Source organism: Babylonia areolata, chromosome 28 (assembly GCF_041734735.1).
Source record: "Babylonia areolata isolate BAREFJ2019XMU chromosome 28, ASM4173473v1, whole genome shotgun sequence".
In the NCBI taxonomy this organism is placed as follows: Eukaryota; Metazoa; Mollusca; class Gastropoda; order Neogastropoda; family Buccinidae; genus Babylonia; species Babylonia areolata.
Genome location: NC_134903.1, coordinates 599,156 through 622,500, shown reverse-complemented (window position 1 = coordinate 622,500; position 23,345 = coordinate 599,156). Strand labels below are relative to the sequence as shown.

At 44.1% G+C, this 23,345-nt stretch overlaps 1 protein-coding gene across 2 annotated transcripts in view; it reads left to right on the top strand.

Moving 5' to 3' along the window:
• The first annotated feature begins 771 nt into the window (after positions 1 to 771).
• The window catches only part of LOC143302134 (uncharacterized), a 46,655-nt gene continuing 24,081 nt past the window's right edge, over positions 772 to 23,345 (top strand). For both annotated transcript variants that reach the window (XM_076616686.1, XM_076616687.1), the window contains exons 1-25: positions 772 to 927; positions 1,883 to 2,128; positions 2,542 to 2,694; positions 3,179 to 3,377; positions 4,465 to 4,711; positions 6,753 to 7,098; positions 7,318 to 7,467; positions 8,267 to 8,410; positions 8,730 to 9,104; positions 9,574 to 9,750; positions 10,367 to 10,533; positions 11,153 to 11,335; positions 11,528 to 11,789; positions 12,425 to 12,572; positions 12,934 to 13,188; positions 14,525 to 14,643; positions 15,347 to 15,485; positions 16,001 to 16,238; positions 17,350 to 17,569; positions 17,857 to 18,075; positions 18,599 to 18,793; positions 19,827 to 20,006; positions 20,374 to 20,697; positions 21,302 to 21,589; positions 23,059 to 23,289. In XM_076616686.1, the coding sequence (XP_076472801.1) occupies positions 838 to 927; positions 1,883 to 2,128; positions 2,542 to 2,694; positions 3,179 to 3,377; positions 4,465 to 4,711; positions 6,753 to 7,098; positions 7,318 to 7,467; positions 8,267 to 8,410; positions 8,730 to 9,104; positions 9,574 to 9,750; positions 10,367 to 10,533; positions 11,153 to 11,335; positions 11,528 to 11,789; positions 12,425 to 12,572; positions 12,934 to 13,188; positions 14,525 to 14,643; positions 15,347 to 15,485; positions 16,001 to 16,238; positions 17,350 to 17,569; positions 17,857 to 18,075; positions 18,599 to 18,793; positions 19,827 to 20,006; positions 20,374 to 20,697; positions 21,302 to 21,589; positions 23,059 to 23,289 (5,295 nt within the window). In that variant the 5' untranslated portion in view covers positions 772 to 837. The remainder of the gene's footprint in view (positions 928 to 1,882; positions 2,129 to 2,541; positions 2,695 to 3,178; positions 3,378 to 4,464; positions 4,712 to 6,752; positions 7,099 to 7,317; positions 7,468 to 8,266; positions 8,411 to 8,729; positions 9,105 to 9,573; positions 9,751 to 10,366; positions 10,534 to 11,152; positions 11,336 to 11,527; positions 11,790 to 12,424; positions 12,573 to 12,933; positions 13,189 to 14,524; positions 14,644 to 15,346; positions 15,486 to 16,000; positions 16,239 to 17,349; positions 17,570 to 17,856; positions 18,076 to 18,598; positions 18,794 to 19,826; positions 20,007 to 20,373; positions 20,698 to 21,301; positions 21,590 to 23,058; positions 23,290 to 23,345) is intronic.

The window sequence follows — 23,345 nt, the reverse complement described above, 5'->3', positions numbered from 1 at the left end:
GACACTGACGTGCATTTGAACTTTGAAGTATGACGAGGCAATTACATGCATAAGTTAAAATAATGTGACCCATCATCAATAAAACAGAGATCAGTCTTTGGAATGAAATTGATATATATCTTTTTTTTTAAATAATTTCTTATGTTTATTTCTTTAGCATCTCTCTCTCTCTCTCTCTCTGTCTCTCTCTCTGTCTCTCTCTCTCTCTCTCTCTCTCTCTCTCTCTCTCTCTCTCTCTCTCTCTTATGCAGGTAATGACAATAAAATATCAAAGCGTCAAAACGTCTCTTATGATCCTTATTCTTTCCCACAAGTTGTACGATATATAGAGACGCTCGAGCAAACTCAGTGGACTAAAGACCAAAATATATCTTCGTGTGCTTGTAATGCTGCTACCTGTATTGTTTAAACAACAGACAGTCTTGGATGAAAAAATGGCTCTGAAGATGGTATCCGATTTGGAAAACAGCAGGTTATAATGAAGCGGAATGACTCCAAAACTGTATATGCTTGACATCATAAAGCGAACTGGATTGTGACGTTAAAAACTCACCATATTTGATTGTTTTAAAAGTTCGGAACTTTCAACACATGTTGTGGTCAGAGGTAAAATTTAATAAGTTTTAAGAGATTTGAGATCTTTAAACAGTAAACGCTCCCCCTGGTTAGTAAATAGCTGATTCGGAGAGGTGGGGGTGGGGGTGCTATTTCCAAACGGTACCCACGTTGTACAGTGTCTCTTTCTTGTTGCCATGTCCACACGCAGCCTCCAACAAGTTCCGCTATGCCCGAGACACGACCTACGAGTTCGACTACCTGGCAGAAACAGCCACCTCTATGGAGGATGCCAGTGAGGACACTGCACGTCTGTCTGTTGCCGCCACCGCCCTTGTACACGTCATCGGGGACTGTGACATGGTCCTTCAGGTCAGATGACGTCACTGTGTACAGCGTCTGTTTTGTCTTTCCTTTTAATAAAGCACACATACCGAACGAGCATTTCAGTCATATCGCTGAACAGCCCATAAATCATCAACTTATGGCAAAGCAAGGATTAATTTTAATGCAAAAAAACAACTTTCTCTTCTCTTTTGTTTATACTGGCTTTTCACCACTTCAAAGGATCTCTCCAATCATATGTATCTTTCTGTTCTTCATGTTGGCATATTTGCACCTGTTCCACTTCTCTCAGATCTCGCAGAGAAAGGTTCCTTCGAGTCCCCACAGTCTTTTCAAAGACATTTGATATGGTCCATCGGCTCAGATACCGTCACTTGTCGACATATTTCTGTTACGTTTGTATCATATCACAGCCAATTGAACAGACAGCCTGGTGGGATATTAGTCAGCATGAGTGTTTTGTCTGAATGTGAAAGCCATCAATTCAGTGCTCTAGGAAGAAATAGAGAGGGAGACAGAGAAGAAGAAGAAGAAGAGAAGGTGACAATGACAAATATTTTAATGTCCACTCAGCAATGAAGCCCTTCGGACACGTTGGCATTACAATCAATCGTGAGCACAATTCAAGAATCTGGCACACACAACGTTTACCACCATCTCACCTCTCCATCTCACCACACATACACATGCATTTACCTGCAAGCAAAACATGCATGTACACGTAAGCACAACATACACATACCCAAGAGCAAATCATGCACGTACCCGCACGCAAACATGTACGTACCCCAAGCAAAACATGCACATACCCGCAAGCTCATAAAATGCACTCACACACACTTTCCCTCCCTCCCTTCCTCTAAAGAGAGAGGAGAGAGAGAGAGAGAGAGAGCGAGAGAGAGAGAGAGAGCAATGACAAAAACCACTTCTCTCTGTCCTGTCCTACCAGTATGACTCACCACCCTCCTCTCTTTTTCTCCAGCTTCGTGACGTGACTCTCAAGGAATCTGACCCCAACTCTCCGAGCATGCGCACTGCACCTGAATCAGCACGTGCTGCCGCTCTTCTGGAAAGACAACCCCTCCGCTTCTCCTTCCAAGATGGCGTCGTGGAAGAGTTGTGTCCCTCCGAGGGGGAGGAGTTGTGGGCCCTGAACGTGAAACGTGGTGTTCTGTCCGCTTTCCAGAACGGCATGACTGGTCTGGACTCTGACCAGATTGTGACTGAGGTGTGTGTGTGTGTGTGTGTGTGTGTGTGTGTGTGTGTGTGTGTGTGTGTGTTGTGTTGTGTTGTGTTTTGTGTGTGTGTGTGTGTGTGTGTGTGTGTGTGTGTGTGTGTGTTTACTTACTAAAAGTTTGATGACCAGTGACAGAAAGAACATAAGGAGGAGGAGGACGGTGGTGGTGATTTTCATGATGATGATGATGATGGCGATAAACAGTTCAATTTTTGTTTGTTTGTTTTTTTAATTAACAAGATGGTAATAATGGAAATGGTAAATTATATATAATTTACTACTGTTCAATGGAAAAGGTAATGAATCGTTCACTACTGTTCAAGATATGGAAGATGGTAATGACGTAAACGGTGACGTCACTACCTGTTGTTGCCATGGTGACACACGGAGCGCGTGCTGTGCAGGTGGACGTGGCAGGCACGTGCCCTTCCCAGTACCACGTGATCAACAAGGGCTGGTACTCTACCACAGTGAAGAGAAGCAAGGACCTGCTGGCCTGCACTGGTCGCCATGACTACCAGACGGCCCTGCAAGCCTCCTCTTACCACGTGCAGTCCGTGAGTAGTAGTAGCAGTGGTAGTGGTAGTAGCAGTAGTAGTAGTAGCAGTAGTAGCAGTAGTAGCACCACAACTCTCTGCTTCACTTTGTGTCACTGTCACACCTGCTGGCAGCTTCACTGTTGTTTCATTCCCTGTCTCTGTTCCCGTGTGTGTGTGTGTGTGTGTGTGTGTGTGTACATATATATATATATATATATATATATATATATATATATATATATATATATATATGTGGGTGGTGGTGGAGGGGGTGGGGAGGTGGGTGTGGGGAGTGCGGGAGGGAGGAGGGGGGCAGGGAGGGGGGGGGGGGAAGCGCCTGCGTGTACTTACACTCAAACAATTATATAGGTCGTTAACATTTTTAAAGGAAATTGCGACATGATTACACAATAAAAGAACCTCACACACAGTGTTCCTCGTATGATGACTGAAGAGAACCGCAGAACCCACAGACCTCCACTTATCGCTGTGCTGCTTGCAGGACGTGCAGTCTCTGCCTCTGATGAAGAGCACTCACCAGTGCGAGCAGACTGTGGACCAGTATGGCATCCTGAGCAGCGCCACCTGCACTGAAAACCACCAGTTCCGTCCCTTCTCAAGGGAGGCAAGTGGGGCCGTCACCAAGGTGTCCCAGAGTCTCAAGTACAAGAGTCAGACTGGCTCCCGGCCCACCATCCACCGTAAGTTGTTTTTTTGTTTTTTCCTTTATCATCATTATCTTTTATAATAATAAAATTAATGAGTTTCTTCTCCACTCATTTCCTTTGTTTCTCGTCTCTCTCTACTTTCTGTCTGTCTGTTTCTCTGTCTGTCTGTCTGTCTCTGTCTGTCTGTCTGTCTATCTGTCTGTCTGTCTCTGTCTGTCTCTCTGTCTCTGTCTCTCTCTCAACATAGCACCAGTCAGAGTTAAAGTGTCTCCTCCACGGACATAGCACCAGTCACAGTTAAAGTGTCTCTTCCACGGACATAGCACCAGTCACAGTTAAAGTGTCTCTTCCACAGACATAGCACCAGTCACAGTTAAAGTGTCTCTTCCACGGACATAGCACCAGTCACAGTTAAAGTGTCTCTTCCACGGACATAGCACCAGTCACAGTTACAGTGTCTCTTCCACGGACATAGCACCTGTCACAGTTAAAGTGTCTCTTCCACGGACATAGCACCAGTCACAGTTAAAGTGTCTCTTCCACGGACATAGAACCAGTCACAGTTAAAGTGTCTCTTCCACGGACATCGGACCAGTCACAGTTAAAGTGTCTCTTCCACGGACATAGCACCAGTCACAGTTAAAGTGTCTCTTCCACGGACATCGGACCAGTCACAGTTAAAGTGTCTCTTCCACGGACATAGCACCAGTCACAGTTAAAGTGTCTCTTCCACGGACATCGGACCAGTCACAGTTAAAGTGTCTCTTCCACGGACATAGCACCAGTCACAGTTAAAGTGTCTCTTCCACGGACATAGCACCAGTCACAGTTAAAGTGTCTCTTCCACGGACATATCACCAGTCAGAGTTAAAGTGTCTCTTCCACGGACATAGGACCAGTCACAGTTAAAGTGTCTCTTCCACGGACATAGCACCAGTCCGAAACGGGGAATCGGACACTAGGAAAGGGTCGCCAAACCAATGTGTTTCAGCAGTAAAAGCACAGTGTTGTCTTTTCTCGTCTGGCCTCGTTCGTTCGTTCATACTGTCCCATTACATCAGCATGACGTCTGCCATGACATGACAAAGTAACAGGCACAGCCGCCATCTTGTGTGTCCAGCTGTGTCCCAGAGAGTCAGCCTGATGTACCAACACGCCAACGAAGACATCACTCGCAAAGCCCTGCAGGAGGTAGAGGAAGTGCTTCGTCAGCTGTGCCGTGACACCCAGACGGACATCCGGCCTGACACGCCCCGGCTCTTCTCCTCCCTTGTCTCTGCCATGCGCAGAGTGGACACTTCCGGTCTGAAGGCTTTGTACGCCAAGCTGGAGCAGAACACACTGTGTGCTGACAACATCCGCCCCAGGTGAGGAGGAGTTGACTTCGTTCTGGATTCCAGGCTGACGGTGAAATGAGCAATAACTGGTAACTTATCAAAGAAAAAAAAGTAAAGAAATAGGAACCAGTCATGCATCTCACTTCATTCCTTAATTTGTTTGAATAGTATATTACCAAGTTGTTCTTTTCAAGTGCATATAAATGAAAAATACGTATAGTTCACAATACACGAAACATATATCAATGATGTTTTGATAGAATTTTGTTAATGAACAATTAATTGTTTTTCCCACTGTTTTGGAACAATGGTTTGACCAAAAGAATAGTGTCAACAAACAATGCTTTGTTTCACTCACTGACCTCTAGAAAAGTGTTTTGGAACAATGATTTGACCTGTATACTATTGTCAATGGATAGTGTATTGATTCACTAACTGACCTATATAATATTGTCAATGGATAGTGTATTGATTCACTCACTGACCTCTAGAAAAGTGTTTTGGAACAATGATTTGACCTATACAATATTGTCAATGGACAGTGTATTGATTCTCTCACTGACCTGTATACTATTGTCAATGGATAGTGTATTGATTCACTCACTGACCTATATAATATTGTCAATGGATAGTGTATTGATTCTCTCACTGACCTATAGAATATTGTCAATGGATACTGTATTGATTCTCTCACTGACCTATATAATATTGTCAATGGATAGTGTATTGATTATCTCACTGACCTATATAATATTGTCAATGGATAGTGTATTGATTCACTCACTGACATATAGAATATTGTCAGTGAACAATGTGTTGATTCACTCTCTGGCTTATAGAATAGTGTCAATGAACAATGTGTTGATTCACTCACTGACCTATAGAATAGTGTCAGTGAACAATGTGTTGATTCACTCACTGACCTATAGAATAGTGTCAATGAACAATGTGTTGATTCACTCTCTGGCTTATAGAATACTGTCAGTGAACAATGTGTTGATTCACTCTCTGGCCTATAGAATGGTGTCAGTGAACAATGTGTTGATTCACTCACTGACCTATAGAATAGTGTCAATGAAAAATGTGTTGATTCACTCTCTGGCTTATAGAATACTGTCAGTGAACAATGTGTTGATTCACTCACTGACCTATAGAATACTGTCAATGAACAATGTGTTGATTCACTCACTGACCTATAGAATAGTGTCAATGAACAATGTGTTGATTCACTCACTGACCTATAGAATACCGTCAATTAACAATGTGTTGATTCACTCACTGACCTATAGAATAGTGTCAATGAACAATGTGTTGATTCACTCACTGACCTATAGAATAGTGTCAATGAACAATGTGTTGATTCACTCACTGACCTATAGAATAGTGTCAGTGAACAATGTGTTGATTCACTCACTGACCTATAGAATACTGTCAGTGAACAATGTGTTGATTCACTCACTGACCTATAGAATAGTGTTAATGAACAATGTGTTGATTCACTCACTGACCTATAGAATACTGTCAGTGAACAATGTGTTGATTCACTCTCTGGCCTATAGAATACTGTCAATGAACAATGTGTTAACTCACTCACTGACCTATAGAATACTGTCAATGAACAATATGTTGATTCTCTCACTGACCTATAGAATACTGTTAACTCTCTCCATACGAACGGCGAAAGAGACGACGTTAACAGCGTTTCACCCCAGTTACCATCATCAAAATATTGCAAGCGGAAGGCTCTTATACTGAAGAGGTGAATGTTGACAAAGAATGCCACAATTCTGACGACGGAAGCTAAATGTTGGGTCATTCAGACACCTACAGGACATCCGAGGGGTCTGTGTAGAGGAGAAGAGAGGACTGGCCGTACTGAGTGAGTTAATGAACAATGTGTTGATTCACTCACTGACCTATAGAATACTGTCAATGAACAATGGGTTGATTCTCTCACTGACCTATAGAATTCTGTCAATGAACAATGTGTTGAATCACTCACTGACCTATAAAATACTGTCAATGAACAATGTGTTGATTCACTCACTGACCTAACCCGCTGTGTTGACAGGAAGTTCTTCGTGGATGCTCTGCCCATGGCGGGCACTGAAGCCACCGTCACCATGATGACGCAGATGCTGATGAACAATGACGTCACCGGCGTTGAAGCCGACATGTGGCTGACGTCACTGGCCCTGATCCAGGAGCCCAGCGCGGCCATGTTGGAGCAGGTGAAGTCTCTGCTCAAGTCCCAGACTCTCGGGGAGAAAGCCCTGCTGCCTGTGTCCACCATGATCAACAACTTCTGCCAGCGCCAGCCCCAGTGCAGCCTGGAGTCTTCAGTACAGAGCATCATGACGTCTTTTGAGGACCTCATCGGCAGCTCCTGCTACGTCAACAAGAAAAACCTGGACCAGGTCAGTTTTACAACGCCCGTGACAAGGCCCTGTGCGATGTTGTACCTGTCCAGTCTATGTGCTGAGAAACACATAGATGTCCAGATTGCTTAACACTTAGTTACCTTTCATTTCACACATGTATAGACCTGGGTTGTTCATTTATTTATTTGTTTGTTGATTTCTTCCACCAGGATCTTATTTAACCGACAGATCCCTGACCAGTAAAAACTATTGCAGGTGCTGATGGGTCTGCGAGCTATCGGCAACGCGGGTCACGTGAGCAGCGCCGTGTCTGTGGTGAACAAGTGCGTGAAGAGGACCAGGAACCCCACGGAGGTCCGTGTGGCGGCTGCCCAGGCCTTCAGACGTCTGCCCTGTGACGCTGACGTGAGTCTCTCACCTGTGTGTGTGTGTGTGTGTGTGTGTGTGTGTGTGTGTGTGTGTGTGTGTGTGTGTTTGGTAGGAAAAAAAACCCACATGAACGTGACAATGAGTTTGTTGCATGTGTCATCCTATATGTTCAACATGTTTGCTGTATAGTGTGTCATCAGACATGATCAACCTGTTTGGTTTTTTATTGTGTGCCATCCCACATGACAACATTGCTGTGTAGTGTGCCATCCTACATGACAAACATTGCTGTGTAGTGTGCCATCCAACATGACAAACATTGCTGTGTAGTGTGCCATCCAACATGACCCACATTGCTGTGTAGTGTGCCATCCAACATAACAAACATTGCTGTGTAGTGTGCCATCCAACATGACAAACATTGCTGTGTAGTGTGTCATCCAACATAACAAACATTACTGTGTAGTGTGCCATCCTACATGACCCACATTGCTGTGTAGTGTGTCATTCTAAATGACCCACATTGCTGTGTAGTGTGCCATTCTACATGACCCACATTGTTGTGTAGTGTGCCATCCAACATGACCCACATTGCTGTGTAGTGTGCCATCCTACATGACACACATTGCTGTGTAGTGTGCCATCCCACATGACCCACATTGCTGTGTAGTGTGCCATTCTACATGACCAACATTGCTGTGTAGTGTGCCATCCTACATGACCCACATTGCTATGTAGTGTGTCATCCCACATGACCCACATTGCTGTGTAGTGTGCCATCCACATGACCCACATGACGGAGTGCCGTGTGACATCACTGTGCCCTGTGTTACAGCGAACTGCCGTCACCTTCCTCATGGAGGACACCCAGGAGGACTCTGAGTTACGTATCGCCGCTTACCTGGCTGTGATGACGTGTCCTGATGACGACACTCTGCAGCGCGTGCAGCTTCTCCTGGAATCTGAAACAGATGAGCAGGTCAGTCAGCCAGTCGTGAACCAGTCAGTCGTATTGTCTTTCAGTTCATTGCAGGTAATGACAAATATCAAGGAAATCAAAACTGTCTGTCCATCATCATGTGTTTAACTAATCGATTTACAAAACAAACGACATAAATAAAGCATGCAAGCAAACAGACAGACAACTTTCTGACTGACTGACTGACCGTCTTTCACAGTGCATTAGATACTGGCCACGTCGCTGCATCTTTTAAAGGAAAGTCTGTTCATGTGAATTCACCTGAAGATGACCTCAGGTAACCAGCTTCCCTCACCTGTGAATACCTTGCTGTGTCCAGGTGGGGTCCTTTGTGTGGAGTCACCTGACCAACCTGCAGGAGACGTCCAGCCCCCACAAACAGGCCGTCAGACAACTGCTGAAGAACGTCCAGCTGCCCGCCAAGTTCAACCTGGGACGTCTCCAGTTCTCCCGCAACTACGAGGGCTCTGCTTTCCTCAAACGGCTCAACAGCGGAGCTGCTGCTGAGGGCAACCTGGTGTGGTCCTCCTCCTCCTCCCTGCCCCGCTCTGCGTCTGCCAACCTCACTGTGGATCTGTTCGGCCGCTCCCTCAATCTGCTGGACGTTGGCCTGAGACTGGAAGGTCTGGAATACCTGATGGAGACCCTGCTGGGACCATACGGATATTTCGCACAGGAGGGCAAGGAGAAAAAGGTGAGCACTGTGCAGTCCTTGGCAATTTTCAGTTTGATCCTTGAACTATATGTGTGTTATCCCATCAAGACGCTGTGTATGGCCTGCCATCTGCTGGGAATAACTTTGACAACATTATGTTTCATGTTTCAAAAAGAGACATGATCGATTAATCTATGTATTCCCTTGTGACATTGATGTTGCTGGGCATGTCTCTGGAGCTGATGATAAAGTGTGATCTAAGTGTACTGAACTGTGGCAATGTAGCAAATGTACTCGGATTATTTTAGGAGGAAGTCACTCATTCCATTACCTAGCCAATGAATGTGAAAAAAGCATTCAGATCGGCTTAAAAGAATGGAAAATGGTATGACACCATTTCTGAACGCAAGGGGAAAGAAACTACATCCAGTTTGTACAACTGAACCAACAGGAAAAACATCCTCGTTTGACAGCTGACCTCATTTCCATGTGGCCTGTGTCCTTGCAGAGTGACCAGCATCTGGACGAACTGAAGGGGTCTCTGTACGTGAGGATGTTCGGCAACGAGATGGCCTTCCAACGCTTCCAGGGCCTGGACTCCTTGACCTCCTCCTCCTCCTTCAACATGCTGGACTTCCTGATCAAGCTGAGCAAGAACCACGACATCTCCATGACTCACAGCATGGTGAGGACAGTCAGACTGCTGGTGTCGATGTGTGTGTGTGTGTGTGTGTGTGTGTGTGTGTGTGTGTGTGTGTGTGTGTGTGTTGGTGTGATTGGTGTGTACAATGTGTGCTGGTGTGACTGGTGCAATGTGTGTGTTGGTGTGATTGGTGTGTACAATGTGTGTTGGCGTGATTGGTGCAATGTGTGTGTTGGTGTGGCTGTGATGTGTGCAATGTATGTGTTGGTGCGTTTGTGATGTTGGCAATCATTTTAAACAGCATGGTAGTCATATGACTCATACAATGGTAGCAACACTAGACTGTGATGCACAGTATCGTAAGAGACACCAGGAATCTCTTACTGATAATGTCTGTATGTGAAAGTCAGGGCAGCACAGTAAATATTGCCATCACTGTCACTCGGTCTACAGCCCGCTGTTTCTTCCTCTTCATCTTATTCATTCTAACTTACTTGATTTTTTCTACAAACAATAAACCAGCCAACCAGCTGTTATTAAAACATATCGAACAATCACTTTCACCAATGCACGAGAAGAAGAAAAAGATTTTTTTTTTTTAATCACAGAACAAGAAGAGTAGAGGACCAGTGATGACTGTGGTGTGTGGCTGTTTCAGGAGTTCCTGGACACCCAGATGACAGTGCCCACGTCCTGTGGTCTGCCTCTGTCACTGACAGTGAAGGGAACGGCCACTGTGGACCTCAAGGCCTCTGGCAAGGTGGACCTGCGTAAGGTGTCCTCCACACCCCGCAGTCTGCAGATTGACGGAGAAATCAGACCCAGGTTCCAGTTTGTTCCTTTTCCCTTGTCGTTCTAGGGTTCAAACAGTTGAACTGTATAATAAACATCAGAAGAATCAGTTACGTTATACAAAACAACCATCATTCTTCTGCATTGCATCATTCATTGTTCAAAGAAACACACCTTCGTTCATCCATTGTAGTTTTAAAGGATTCAAAGGAACAAATATTTGCATAGTGGTTCAGATGATTTGAGAGACTCACCACATATATAAAGACACACCACCTTAATTGTGCCACTATTTGAATACCAAGGAATGCGTCTTTATTGTGACGTAGGATCTTCATTCAAACATGCTGGTTTCTGTGCTGTAGCCAAAATGATTCAACTGTTTTCTTATTGCTGTACTTTGACGATCCTCTTCAGTTTTACTTTAATCTTGGGATGAAACTCTTCATGAGAACACTGCTCAGGACTTTTGAATTATTTCAGCTGCATATCATGGCCAAATACATTATTACAATAACTGCATCACGTATAACCTTTTTTGTTTTAATTTGACAGCACTTTAAGCTGTTGGAAAAGCGAGTGTCGATGATGATAAAGACACTGCAGAAAACCCCACAGACAACTCTTCACCAAAGCCTGTGATCTGTTTCAGCGGTGCCATTCGTGTCTCCGGTCAGATGTCAGTGGATGCCCAGGTGTCACGTGCTGCTCTGCACGTGACTGGCACGCTCCACTCCAGCACTGCCCTCAAGGCACGAGTTGACCTTGACCGCGGCCGTGTCTTGAGCATGGAACTGGACGTCCCTGAGGACAAAATGGAGATCTTCGACATCAGGTCAGTGATACTGTGGACTTTATGGTGAAGGGAATGTCCTCCGGATTCATAACATTTGTGCCTGTTGATTGAAATCTGTGTCTGTTTTAATTACTGAAGTGAAATGTATAAACACATTGATAATGTAAATTTCATTTCACACACCCCATGGCTGACTGTAATTCATTCCACCTTCTCCAACTGTGGTTTCAGCTCCGAGTTCAGCATCGTGCACAACACGGTGGAGAAGAAGCAGAAGATGATCACCGAGAACCGAAAGACCGTCAAGGTGTGCACAGGAGAGCTGGCGTCACGCATCACTGGTCTGGAGCTGTGCGGAGAACTGCAGTACCCCAACGCGTCCACCCGTGTGTCTGGCCCTTACTTCCCCTTCACTGGGCCCACCTCTCTCAGCCTGGCTCTGTACAAGCGGGACACTCACACCAGCTACAAGCTCCTGGCCAAGAGGGTGGAGGTCAGTCACTGCCACTCTCCTATCACCCCGCTGGAAAAGTGTCCATTGCAAGAACTGCTCAAGAGAAATTCAGTGGGACAAACACCATTTTAAAGTACTAGCGAAGAGTGGCAGGGGAGGCAGAACGTGTTTATTTTGTCACAGAATAAAACTACGTCCAGTTGATTGGAAAATGAATTATCTGTGAAGAAAATACCTTTTGTTTAATTCTAATGGCTCATTTCCTTTTCTTCCTTGACTGTTCCTCTTTGAAATATTCAGGCTTTTTGTACATTCCTCTGTGTGTTTGATATGAAGAAATTCTTGCAATATAGCTTTTGACTATTTTACCAAAATAATGTCCATATTCTTAAAACAGAGCATAAAGTGGTTTTAGTTTTTATCTCTTATCATTGATTATAATAGTGATGTTGGTGATTACGACGGTTATAAAACAGTAACAATATTTATAAATCAAAGATGTCAACCTGAAGGTCTGCTTCAAAACATCTCTATGTTCTTTCTTTCTGAACGTGATCAAAGTTCCCCACGCCCCACCCCATGTGATTTCTCTCTTTCTGTTCAGGGTCAAGGTGTGTAAGAATGGCTCCAGCTCGTCTTGGGGAAGAGTTATCAGTGTGCTGTTTGTTTTGCAGAACAAAAAGAAGACCATGGCCCAGCTGTCTTTCAACACCCCTGGGTCCAAAGTGGATCGTTCTCTGGCCTTTGACCTCGTCCTGAACCATGAAGACAAACAGCTGGAGGTCAGCGCTGCCTCGCCCTGGAAGAAAGCTGAATTCAAAGGTAGAAAGGAGAGAGATTTGTCCAGTCTTTCATGCTGTTTGCTGTTCTGTTTATCAGCAAAGTAGAGGAGCAGAATAAGTTAGCGTATTGCTTTGGTGAATAAGTGATGATAGATAAGGTACGACAGTGCTGAGATTATTGTATGTCACATGTTCTACATTTCCTGGAAGAAAGCTGAATTCAAGGGTGAAAAGGAGAGGTATTTTCCACTTTCATGCTGTTTTACTGTTTTGTTTGTCGACAAATTAGTGGAGTAAACATATTGCTTAGCTCAATAAAAGTTGACAGTACCAAAGTAGAAGTATAACACAGTGTGAAATGCCCATGTAAATTGTATTTCACAAACAACTTTCTTTTTCAGGAGCCATCACGAACACCAAAAAACTGATGGGTGTCAGCGGAAGTTTCGTCACAGATGACGTCAACGTCTACTCCATGAGAACGGAAGTGAAGATTGACGAGTCCAAGAACGGTGTCACCTACACCCCTGTGGTGGAACTCCGTCATCCGAGCAGAGACAACGTCGCTCTGACTGGCATGGTGTCCATGGAATCCAAATCTGCAGTGGCTGACCTCACCTTGACTGGTGTCACTGCTCTGCCCTTGACCTTCAAGTGTGAGTTGTCTTCTGTTTCCACGTTGATGCATCCTTCATATATATACGTAATATCTCTTCGCAGTTGATGCACAGTCATTCTCGTATTCATCCAACCCTCTAGTTTTGCAAATACTGTTTATTTTCTGTTAAAAAACGAATGCAGATATATCTAGTCTATACGGTATTAATCGGCAACAAACAGCATATGCCTCCTAATGTAACAAGGTTATAATTACGAAACATTTTGATATATATTGTAAGTTACATCACTTCACAGTTGATACACACATATTCAAGTATTCATATAGTCCTGCAAATACTGTTTATTTTCTGTTAAGAACCCCCAACAAAACAACGTATGCAGATATATCTAATCTAAACGGTATTAATCGGGAACAGGCAGCATTTGCCTGATTTTTAACTGGCTTATAATTGCGAAAATGTTTACTCATAACGTAGTAATGCATTAGACGCCACGGAAACATTATATATGATAAAATAATCAATGATTTTTCATATACTTTTATTTGATTAAGATCCTGATATATCTATCGAACAATGCATTGTTCAGCAAAGTCAGACATCAAAGAAGAATGTCCATCAATGTAATGACCATTTGTGAAGCCCTTTCCTTGTTTACCTGACTCAGCATAGTGTGCTTCACAACATGAATATAGTCGTACAGAAACATACGTCACACGTCTGATGATGAATCAGTTCTGCACGTGACACCTGTTGTACTAACCAACATGACAACAATATACCGTACAGATCTGCTGTACTAACCAACACGACAACAATGTATCATACAGATCTGTTGTACTAACCAGTATGACAATGATGTATCGTACAGCCACGATGACATCTCCTGTATAACCAACATAACAACACTGTATCGTACAGATCTGCTGTACTAACGAACATAACAACACTGTATTGTACAGATCTGCTGTACTAACCAACATAACAACACTGTATTGTACAGATCTGCTGTACTAACCAACATAACAACACTGTATCGTACAGATCTGCTGTACTAACCAGCATGACAACCCTGTATCGTACAGTACTGCTGTACTAACCAACATAACAACACTGTATTGTACAGATCTGCTGTACTAACCAACATAACAACACTGTATCGTACAGATCTGCTGTACTAACCAACATGACAACCCTGTATCGTACAGTACTGCTGTACTAACCAACATAACAACACTGTATTGTACAGATCTGCTGTACTAACCAACATGACAACACTGTATTGTACAGATCTGCTGTACTAACCAACATAACAATAATGTATTGTACAGATCTGCTGTACTAACCAACATAACAACACTGTATTGTACAGCCACGATGACCAACACCAAGAAGGAAGTCAGCCTGGCAGGCTCTGTGGCCAAGGGAGACAAACAGCAGTATTCTCTGCGTGTGGGTAGCCAGATGTCCAGCAGCAAGAACAAGATGCAGGTAACCACAACAACAACCACCATAAAATGTTAACACAACCATCGTCAATGACAGCCAATAGTTCTAACAACAATAACAAGATGCATGTAACCACAATAACAACCACCATAAAATGTTAACACAACCATCATCAATGACAGCCAATAGTTCTAACAGCAAGAACAAGATGCAGGTAACCACAATAACAACCACCATAAAATGTTAACCATCATCAGAGACAGCCAATAGTTCTAACAGCAATAACAAGATGCAGGTAACGACAATAACAACCACCATAAAATGTTAACACAGTTATCATCAATGACAGCTAATAGTTCAAACAGCAATAACACAACAGCCACATTGCATCAACAACAAAGAACAAGAGGAAAACAGCAGAACATGTTTTTGTAGCAGCGGTGGTATTATAGCATCCATCAGATTTCAAAAGCGATAGATGTCACTATTTTTCTCTCATGCTTTCCGTTTTCAAGACAGTGTTTTAGCTTACCGTCACACCAACAACAGCAATAACAACAATCACAATAACGCAACAACAACTACAACAACAACAACAACAACAACATTGATGATTGAAAAAAAGTAATAATAATTTAAAAAATAATAATAACAATAATCGTGTAGGAACTATTTTGATAGAGGCACGATATGGAACGGTGTGTGTGTGTGTGTGTGTGTGTGTGTGTGTGTGTGTGTGACACAGGTGACCCCCTTCCTGTCAGTCAAGTCTCCCAAACGGGAGCTGGTGTCCTTCAGTGGCTCCGGTCTGTACACCCAGGACAAGATCCTCAAGACGGACTTCATCCTCAGGCTGCTCAGCTTCAAGCCTGTCTCTGCCCAGTGTGAGTAACACAAACAAACAAACAAAAAACAAAACAAAACAAAAAAAACCTCTACACGTCTGAGAAGGAAGCAGGGTGTGGAGGCGGCATCTTAATCAGGCCAGACGAAACTCGATCAACAACAGGTCGTTGAAGCAATGCAGAAACAACATACTATAGAATGAGCTGTTTTTAAATTGAATTTCTGAACATGTCATCACTTGTATTCATACAGAAAAATGATAAGCATAGTAATGTCCGTTCAAGTGAAGACAGAAATGCCCAGAGAACGACACACTCAATATCCAGAGTGGCCTGTCTGTTGCCACCACCGCCACAAAATCAGAATTCGGGTGTGAGGCAAACAGCTATTGTCTGAAAATCACACACACAAAAGACCTGATTCCACTCCGTGTTTTAACCACAACCACAATAATCTGAACCTTTCTAAAGATAAACCAACCACCTTTCCAAAGTGAAGCTGCAGATAAAAGAAGAGGCTGTCCTGACCCTGACGTCCACATCATGTGTTGCAGTCACCGCCACAAAGTCTGCCCGCAAGACGGCTGTCCGTTACATCAGCAAAGTCAACGTCAAGTCAGCTGTGGTCAGCAGCAGCATGTCTGCCACTGTCAACGTGAAGAAGGGACGTCTGGCGAACGGCCGGGTCAACGTCATGTACAACGTGCCTCGTGTCGTCAAAGACAAGATCGTGATCATGGCCAAACTGACTGACAGGTCCACCAAGGCTTACAACAAGTACACTGTCAGATCGTAAGTAGACCCCCATTCCTTGTTAAGACATCGTTTGTCACTTTCCTTATCACAAATTAGGCAATAATAGAAGAACTGTTGAAAGTGGATTATGTGAGAGTCTTTACATTAACTACCAATGGCTACCAAGGCTCACAACAAGTACACTGTCAGATCGTAAGTAGACTTCCATTCCGTGTTCAGACATTGTTTCCCACTTTCCTTATCACACATAAAACAATGAAATAAGAACTGTTGAAAGTAATTATGCGAGTCTTTACATTAACTTCCAATAGCCACCAAGGCTCACAACAAGTACACTGTCAGATCGTAAGTAGACCTCCATTCCTTGTTTAGATATCGTTTGCAAACTTTCCTTGTCACAGATCAGAAAATGAAAGAAGAACTGTTTAAAGTTAATCATCTGAGAGTCTTCATATCAACTACCAACAGCCATATGCGAAAGATAACAAAAGAGCATGATGTGGTATGGGGTTTAACGTATCTCATCTCTATTCTAGACACGAGCATTATTTTTCCAAACCTACCAATCAAAGGTAAACATTTTTTAACATAAAACATGGCTGTTTAAATGTAGCTGGTCTGGATATGGATCACTGCATAAAAATAAAAGGCCACAAAAATGTTGGACAGTACGGCAAGGACAGATACAAGGAATGTGAATTTGTGTGCCGTTATAAACCTGGAAAATGGGACACAGCAAATCAGGATTTAGGAGCGAAAACAATCGATTTTAAAACAAGACCAATTAACGAATAAAGGAACCCATCAAAAAGACGAATTCCTAAATCATTACCAAGGGAACATATTACAACAATTTATATACTAGCGTTGGTAATTTGTAGAAGAGAAGTTGATACAGAATTCTTTGAATTGCAAATCTATCGGAAAATTTGAACACAAACAAACAACTTACTAACGATTTCTTACATTTTATACAACGGTGATGTTTGGCCATTCTTTGTTCATCAAAGAATCTGGATTCCAGCAGTTTACCCTATTTCTTTGCATTTTTTTTCTTTCTGAAAACGTGAACAGGAGTGACTGACAAAAGATGTCTTTCATTCTTTCATTTCATACAACCAGCACTGTCTGATGTCTGCTTCCCCAGGAGTGTGGATTCCAAGAGTTTCCCTGACTACAACACTGCCATCAAGCTGAACCTGGACCACAAGAAGAAGCTGTCCTCAGGAGAACTGGAGGTGAACTACGGCAGGAACCTCAAAGACAAGACCAAGCGTGTCAGCGTCTCCGCCACTCTGGCCAGGAAGATCAAGAACCTCAAGAACATGGACCTCAACTTCAAGATGTCTGCACAAGCTCCTCAGCAGGTAAAGTCATTGAGTTAGAGTCTCTTGTTGTGTTCTTATTCATTTGGAGATACTGTTCCTCCTGTTTTTCTCAGATCCAGTTAAACGGGGCAAAATAAAAGGAAGGCAGACCTTGAAAGGTGAAAGTCAAGGTATTTTGAAAATTATATATAAAAAAACTGATGCGAAACACATTCTCGAATAGCGTTCTGTTGAAGCAGAAAAGCCTTCTATTTCAGCATAACCATATTTTATGGTGACTTCATTGTGGGTGTTTCCTATATTTGAATGTCCTTTGCTGGTTTCAGGACATTGACATGAAGCTCAGAGGCAAGCACTCACATGATTCAAACGGCGTGGACTCCAATGCCGTCCTTACCTATGCCAAGGGCAAAGACGTGAGTGCGGCCTTGACCCTGAAGGACAAGAGCAGCAAACTGAAGAAGGTGAACGGTGAACTGACTCTGAAGGCCCCAGGAACTGGCTTCACTCTGAAATCTGGCCTGACTCAGGCTTCCAAGAAACAGGTGGGCCATTTCATCTTGTGGAATGCACACTGAACCTCAAGATGGAAACTGAAACTGATAGCACACACCACAACGCATCCAAGGTTTACAATTATTTATCTTTAATTTGCAAACAGGATTTTTTGTTTTAATTCTTGCATCACGTTTCCAGATTATGTTAATATTTCAAAGGCAACGTTGTTTCTTTTGTTTTCTAATTTTACGGATTCGAGGATGACAATTTTAAGATCAGGTACTACACTAACTATATTAGTTTTTGTTTCCATGCCATCACTTGTTGAATCTTCTTATGCCAGCGGTAAGTTATTGGGTGATAATCTTAAAGAAACAACGGTATGTATTCTTTAGTCCTTGGTGTAATTTTATGAGTTAGAGACATAATCGAAAATCAAGCATTTCTATAAAGTAGTCTCCTAATGTGATGTTCCATAGAGCAGTCCTCTAATGTGATGTTCCATAGAGCAGTCCTCTAATGTGATGTTCCAGCCCATTCACAGAACTCCCCCCTGCTCTCTGCTTTCAGTGGGAGCACAACCTGAGCCTGAAGACCAAAGGCAGCATGCACAGCATCAACACTGTGTACAAGAACCGCGGCAGCAGCTCCCATGAAGTGAGCAGCACTGTGGGTGTGGATGGAATCAAGCCTGTCGTTCTGTCCGGGGAGGCCAACCTGGAGTGGGATGACCTGCAGCTGGCTGGCTCTGTCAAGCAGGGCAAGGTGAGAATGGGGATGCTTTAACTGGTCTCTATGTATGTATGTATGTATGTATATATGTATGTATGTATGTATGTATTACGCCCAACGCTCAGCTCATATCACAGATTGACATAAGCTTACAGTTGGGACAACAGCAAAGTGAGAGCTTTATGATCAATGGTTTCTCATTTGCAATGGGAAGTCATTTTCAGCTTAGTCTTTTGTGAAGGATGTTGACTCTCAAACTAGGAGGCAAGATTGCACTGGCTCTTAGTGCTGCAGCTTGGGGGGTTAGTTGGCCTTTGGGAACTATCCCAACGCTGACTGTTCCCAAAACCCTCAGTGCCGAGAGAGTGGGGATTAACTTGGGCAAGACACTTTCCACTAGAATCAAATTCTATCCCAGATAGTTGGGACAGCAACCCTCTTTGTCGAGAGAGTGGGGATTAACTTGAGCAAGACACTTTCCACTAGAATCCAATTCTATCCCAGATAGTTGGGACAGCAGTTGCCTCCACCGCTGTTCTGATCGTCACAGTCGGACAAAACTGATTATCACACATATGTCTCTGTAGTCTGTGAGTCTCTGTGTCTGTGTATGTGTGACCACAACATATGTTATCTGGTGGGGTTTTCTTTTGTGTTTTTTTTGTTTTGTTTTTTTATACATCACCGTTTTCAGTTGTTTTGTTTTTTCTTATCATGCTTTTAATGTCCACTCAATGCACTGACATCGGCGTGGATCGTGTGACCCGACTTCATTTCCAAGAACGCCTGTGGTGTGAGCGATATTCACAAATTACTCATTATTTTAACGTCTGTCCTAACTGGAGCTGTGGCTTGTTTCCCCAGAACACCGATGGGGGGTTGGGGATGCGGGGGGGGAGGGGGGGGGGGAGGGGCTATAAGCAGCACTCACAAACTAACCATTGTGAAATCTATCCAAATCGTGACTGTGTCATGTTTCCACAGAAACCTACGGTGTGAGCGGCACTCACAAACTGGTCATTATGTGCACGTCTGTTGTGACTGGAACTCTGTCATCTTTCCACAGAACACCTACGGTGTGAGCGGCACTCACAAACTGGCCAAGTCTCAGAACGGCAGATGGAGTCTGGAGGTCACAGTGCCCTCCAGGCGTGTCGTGCTCAACGCCGACGCTGGCAAGGTCAAGGGCAACTACGAGGGCTCCCTGGAAGCTGCCTGGGACGCTGACAACGACAAGAACGCAAAGGTCAGTCGGGTCAAGGTCCATAGTTTAATGTTTGGTTGATATATTCACAGAATGCCCATGCAGCTGGTGACTCTTGTCTGAACAAATCAGCATGAAATAAACTGACAAATAAACCGAAAATATAAGTGTAATACAGCACCTTTAACTGAATAAGAAGAAACAGAAGAGAAAGAAAAGGAACACATAATAAATATCTGTGTCTCACTGTGTCCACTGCCCTAATGGAGACTGAAGGCATAGCAGACTCTGAATAAATCAACTCTGACATTGTTACAATAATATCGAAATAATAATTGAATAAAAAGAAAGAGAAGAAACAAATGGAAAGACAATTATAATCATGTCTGTCTGTGTGTCCACTGCCCAGGTGGTGATTGAAGGCATGGCGGGCAGCAAGAGCAGCAAGGACTACTCCTCCCACAAGGCCCGTGTCAGCCTGAGCACCCCTGTGCAGGGCTACAGCAACCTGGCCGTCAGTGTGGGACTGGACAGCAGCAGCTCTCAGCACCAGCTCAGCACCAAGCTGGTCATGGGAGACAAGAAAAACGTCATCACCACCAGCCTCATTGTGGCCAAACCCTTGACCCCACGTGACATTGACGTGGCCTTCAAGGCCCAGACCCCCTTCCGGGGCTATGGCTCCATGGGACTGACCTTCACCCACAAGCTGGACACAGGTCTCCGCACCAAGGTAGAGTACTATTGACACGCTCAGAATATATATATCTCTTACTTCTGTCCATGTGAAATCTTTCACAATTATCCAATCACGGCGTTGTGAATATTTCATATGGTGTGCAATGTGCGGATGCGTTTTCATGGAGCATATCGTTTCTATCGTTAAGTGACTTTGGTCAGCTTACTTCTCTTATTCATACAATAGTAAACAATTCAAGCCATGCCAAAAGTCTATTCAATGGAATGCGCCTTGTTTAATCAGTTCCTGTTTCATTTAGTTCAGAAGAGGTGATTTTTTGTCAGCTGTTTGTATGAAAAAAGTCTGATGGCGGAACCGCAATAGTATCAATCAGTCAATTAACCACATCATGAGTTGTAATTAGTGACGTCTGTCATCTGGGAATTAAAATGAAAGGTTGTCTCATACACGAAACCCATAATATTATGAGCCTCACCCCATGTCAGTTCTGAGCAGGCAATCAGCCACACTATGAGTTGTAATTAGTGATGTCTGTCATCAGGGAATTCAAGTGGAGGGTTGTCCCTACATAAGAAACCCATACAAACCCCACCCCATGTCAGTTCTGAGGAGAGTGTGCCTTGTCTCTCGCTTCCAGCTGGTGCTGTCCCTGCAGAAGGACCAGTGTGAGGTCAGCCTGACCGCCAAGAACCGTGGCACTGACGGGTCACGTGACCTGCAGGCTCAGCTGGACGTCAAGTCCAGCCTGCGCAAGATCAGCCTGAAGTCTCTGAGCGTCAGCGCCGTGCACAAAGATGACGGACGTCAGTTCTCCAACCAGGTGGACGTGAAGGTGAACAAGCAGGCCTACTCTTACCTCATGAACATGAAGGTGGACACGGGCAGCAGCACTGGAGACATCACCGTCACCTGGCCCAAGGAACAGGTAGGCGGCACCTGTCTTATTATTTTTTGAGTGACTCGTGTCAGGTGTTAGCATGCTTGAAAACATGACCTGAAGGGATATCAGACCTGTCGTCGTCTTGCACAGACAAAATATACTTCGTTTTATCACAAAGCATGCAGGTTTGGGGGACTGCTGATTTCTTAACAGGGTCAAACTGAAGTATAATGCGATACAAAACAGTCTGATGAATGCAGTAAACAGAACATGCTTAACTATCCTGCAGCAGATTACAAACACGACAAAAGCATAAGCAGCAGTGACTTGAAATGGTGTCCCTTGTACATGGAGATAGTTACCACTCTTCATTGTTTATTACCACAAAAGATAATTCAGCGTGAAATGATAGGACGTGTCCACAACCTGACAACACAACACAGAACAACGGTACACAGCACAACACAACACAGAACAACACAACGCAACACAGCACAGAACAACGGTACACAGCACAACACAACACAGAACAACGGTACACAGCACAACACAACGTACACAGCACAACACAACACAGAACAACGGTACACAGCACAACACAACACAGAACAACGGTACACACACAACACAACGTACAAACAACGGACACAACACAGAACAACGGTACACAGCACAGAACAACACAGAACAACGGTAACACGAACAACACAGAACAACGGTACACAACACAGAACAACACAGAACAACGGTACACAACACAGAACAACACAGAACAACGGTACACAACACAGAACAACGGTACACAACACAGAACAACGGTACACAACACAGAACAACACAGAACAACGGTACACAACACAGAACAACGGTACACAACACAGAACAACACAGAACAACGGTACACAACACAGAACAACGGTACACAACACAGAACAACACAGAACAACGGTACACAGCACAACACAACACAGAACAACGGTACACAACACAGAACAACGGTACACAACACAGAACAACACAGAACAACGGTACACAACACAGAACAACGGTACACAACACAGAACAACGGTACACAACACAGAACAACACAGAACAACGGTACACAACACAGAACAACGGTACACAACACAGAACAACGGTACACAACACAGAACAACACAGAACAACGGTACACAACACAGAACAACGGTACACAACACAGAACAACACAGAACAACGGTACACAGCACAACACAACACAGAACAACGGTACACAACACAGAACAACGGTACACAACACAGAACAACACAGAACAACGGTACACAACACAGAACAACACAGAACAACGGTACACAACACAGAACAACGGTACACAGCACAGAACAACGGTACACAACACAGAACAACGGTACACAACACAGAACAACGGTACACAGCACAGCCCTCCCACGCTGTTCCAAAAATCATGCAGGTTCACCATTCCACGTGCATCAGGCTGTCCTTGACGTTGGTGGCGGATTTTCTGTTCTTTCAGATGAAGACGACATGGACCCACCTCCACACCCCCTCCGACCTGACCTCCTCCCTCACCACAGTCTGGGGGGCCGACAAGCGCGTGAAGGTTGACGTCACAGGTGCGCGTGCAGCAGGCTCTCTGAGCGGCTCCGTGGCTCTGCAGACCCCGTGGAGAAACGCCCGTGACTGGCGTGCTGAACTGAGCACTCAGTACGGAACTGGCAGTCTGCTGTCTTCTTCCTCCGTGAAGGTACACGTTGTGTGTGTGTGTGTGTGTGTGTGTGTGTGTGTGTGTGTGTGTGTGTG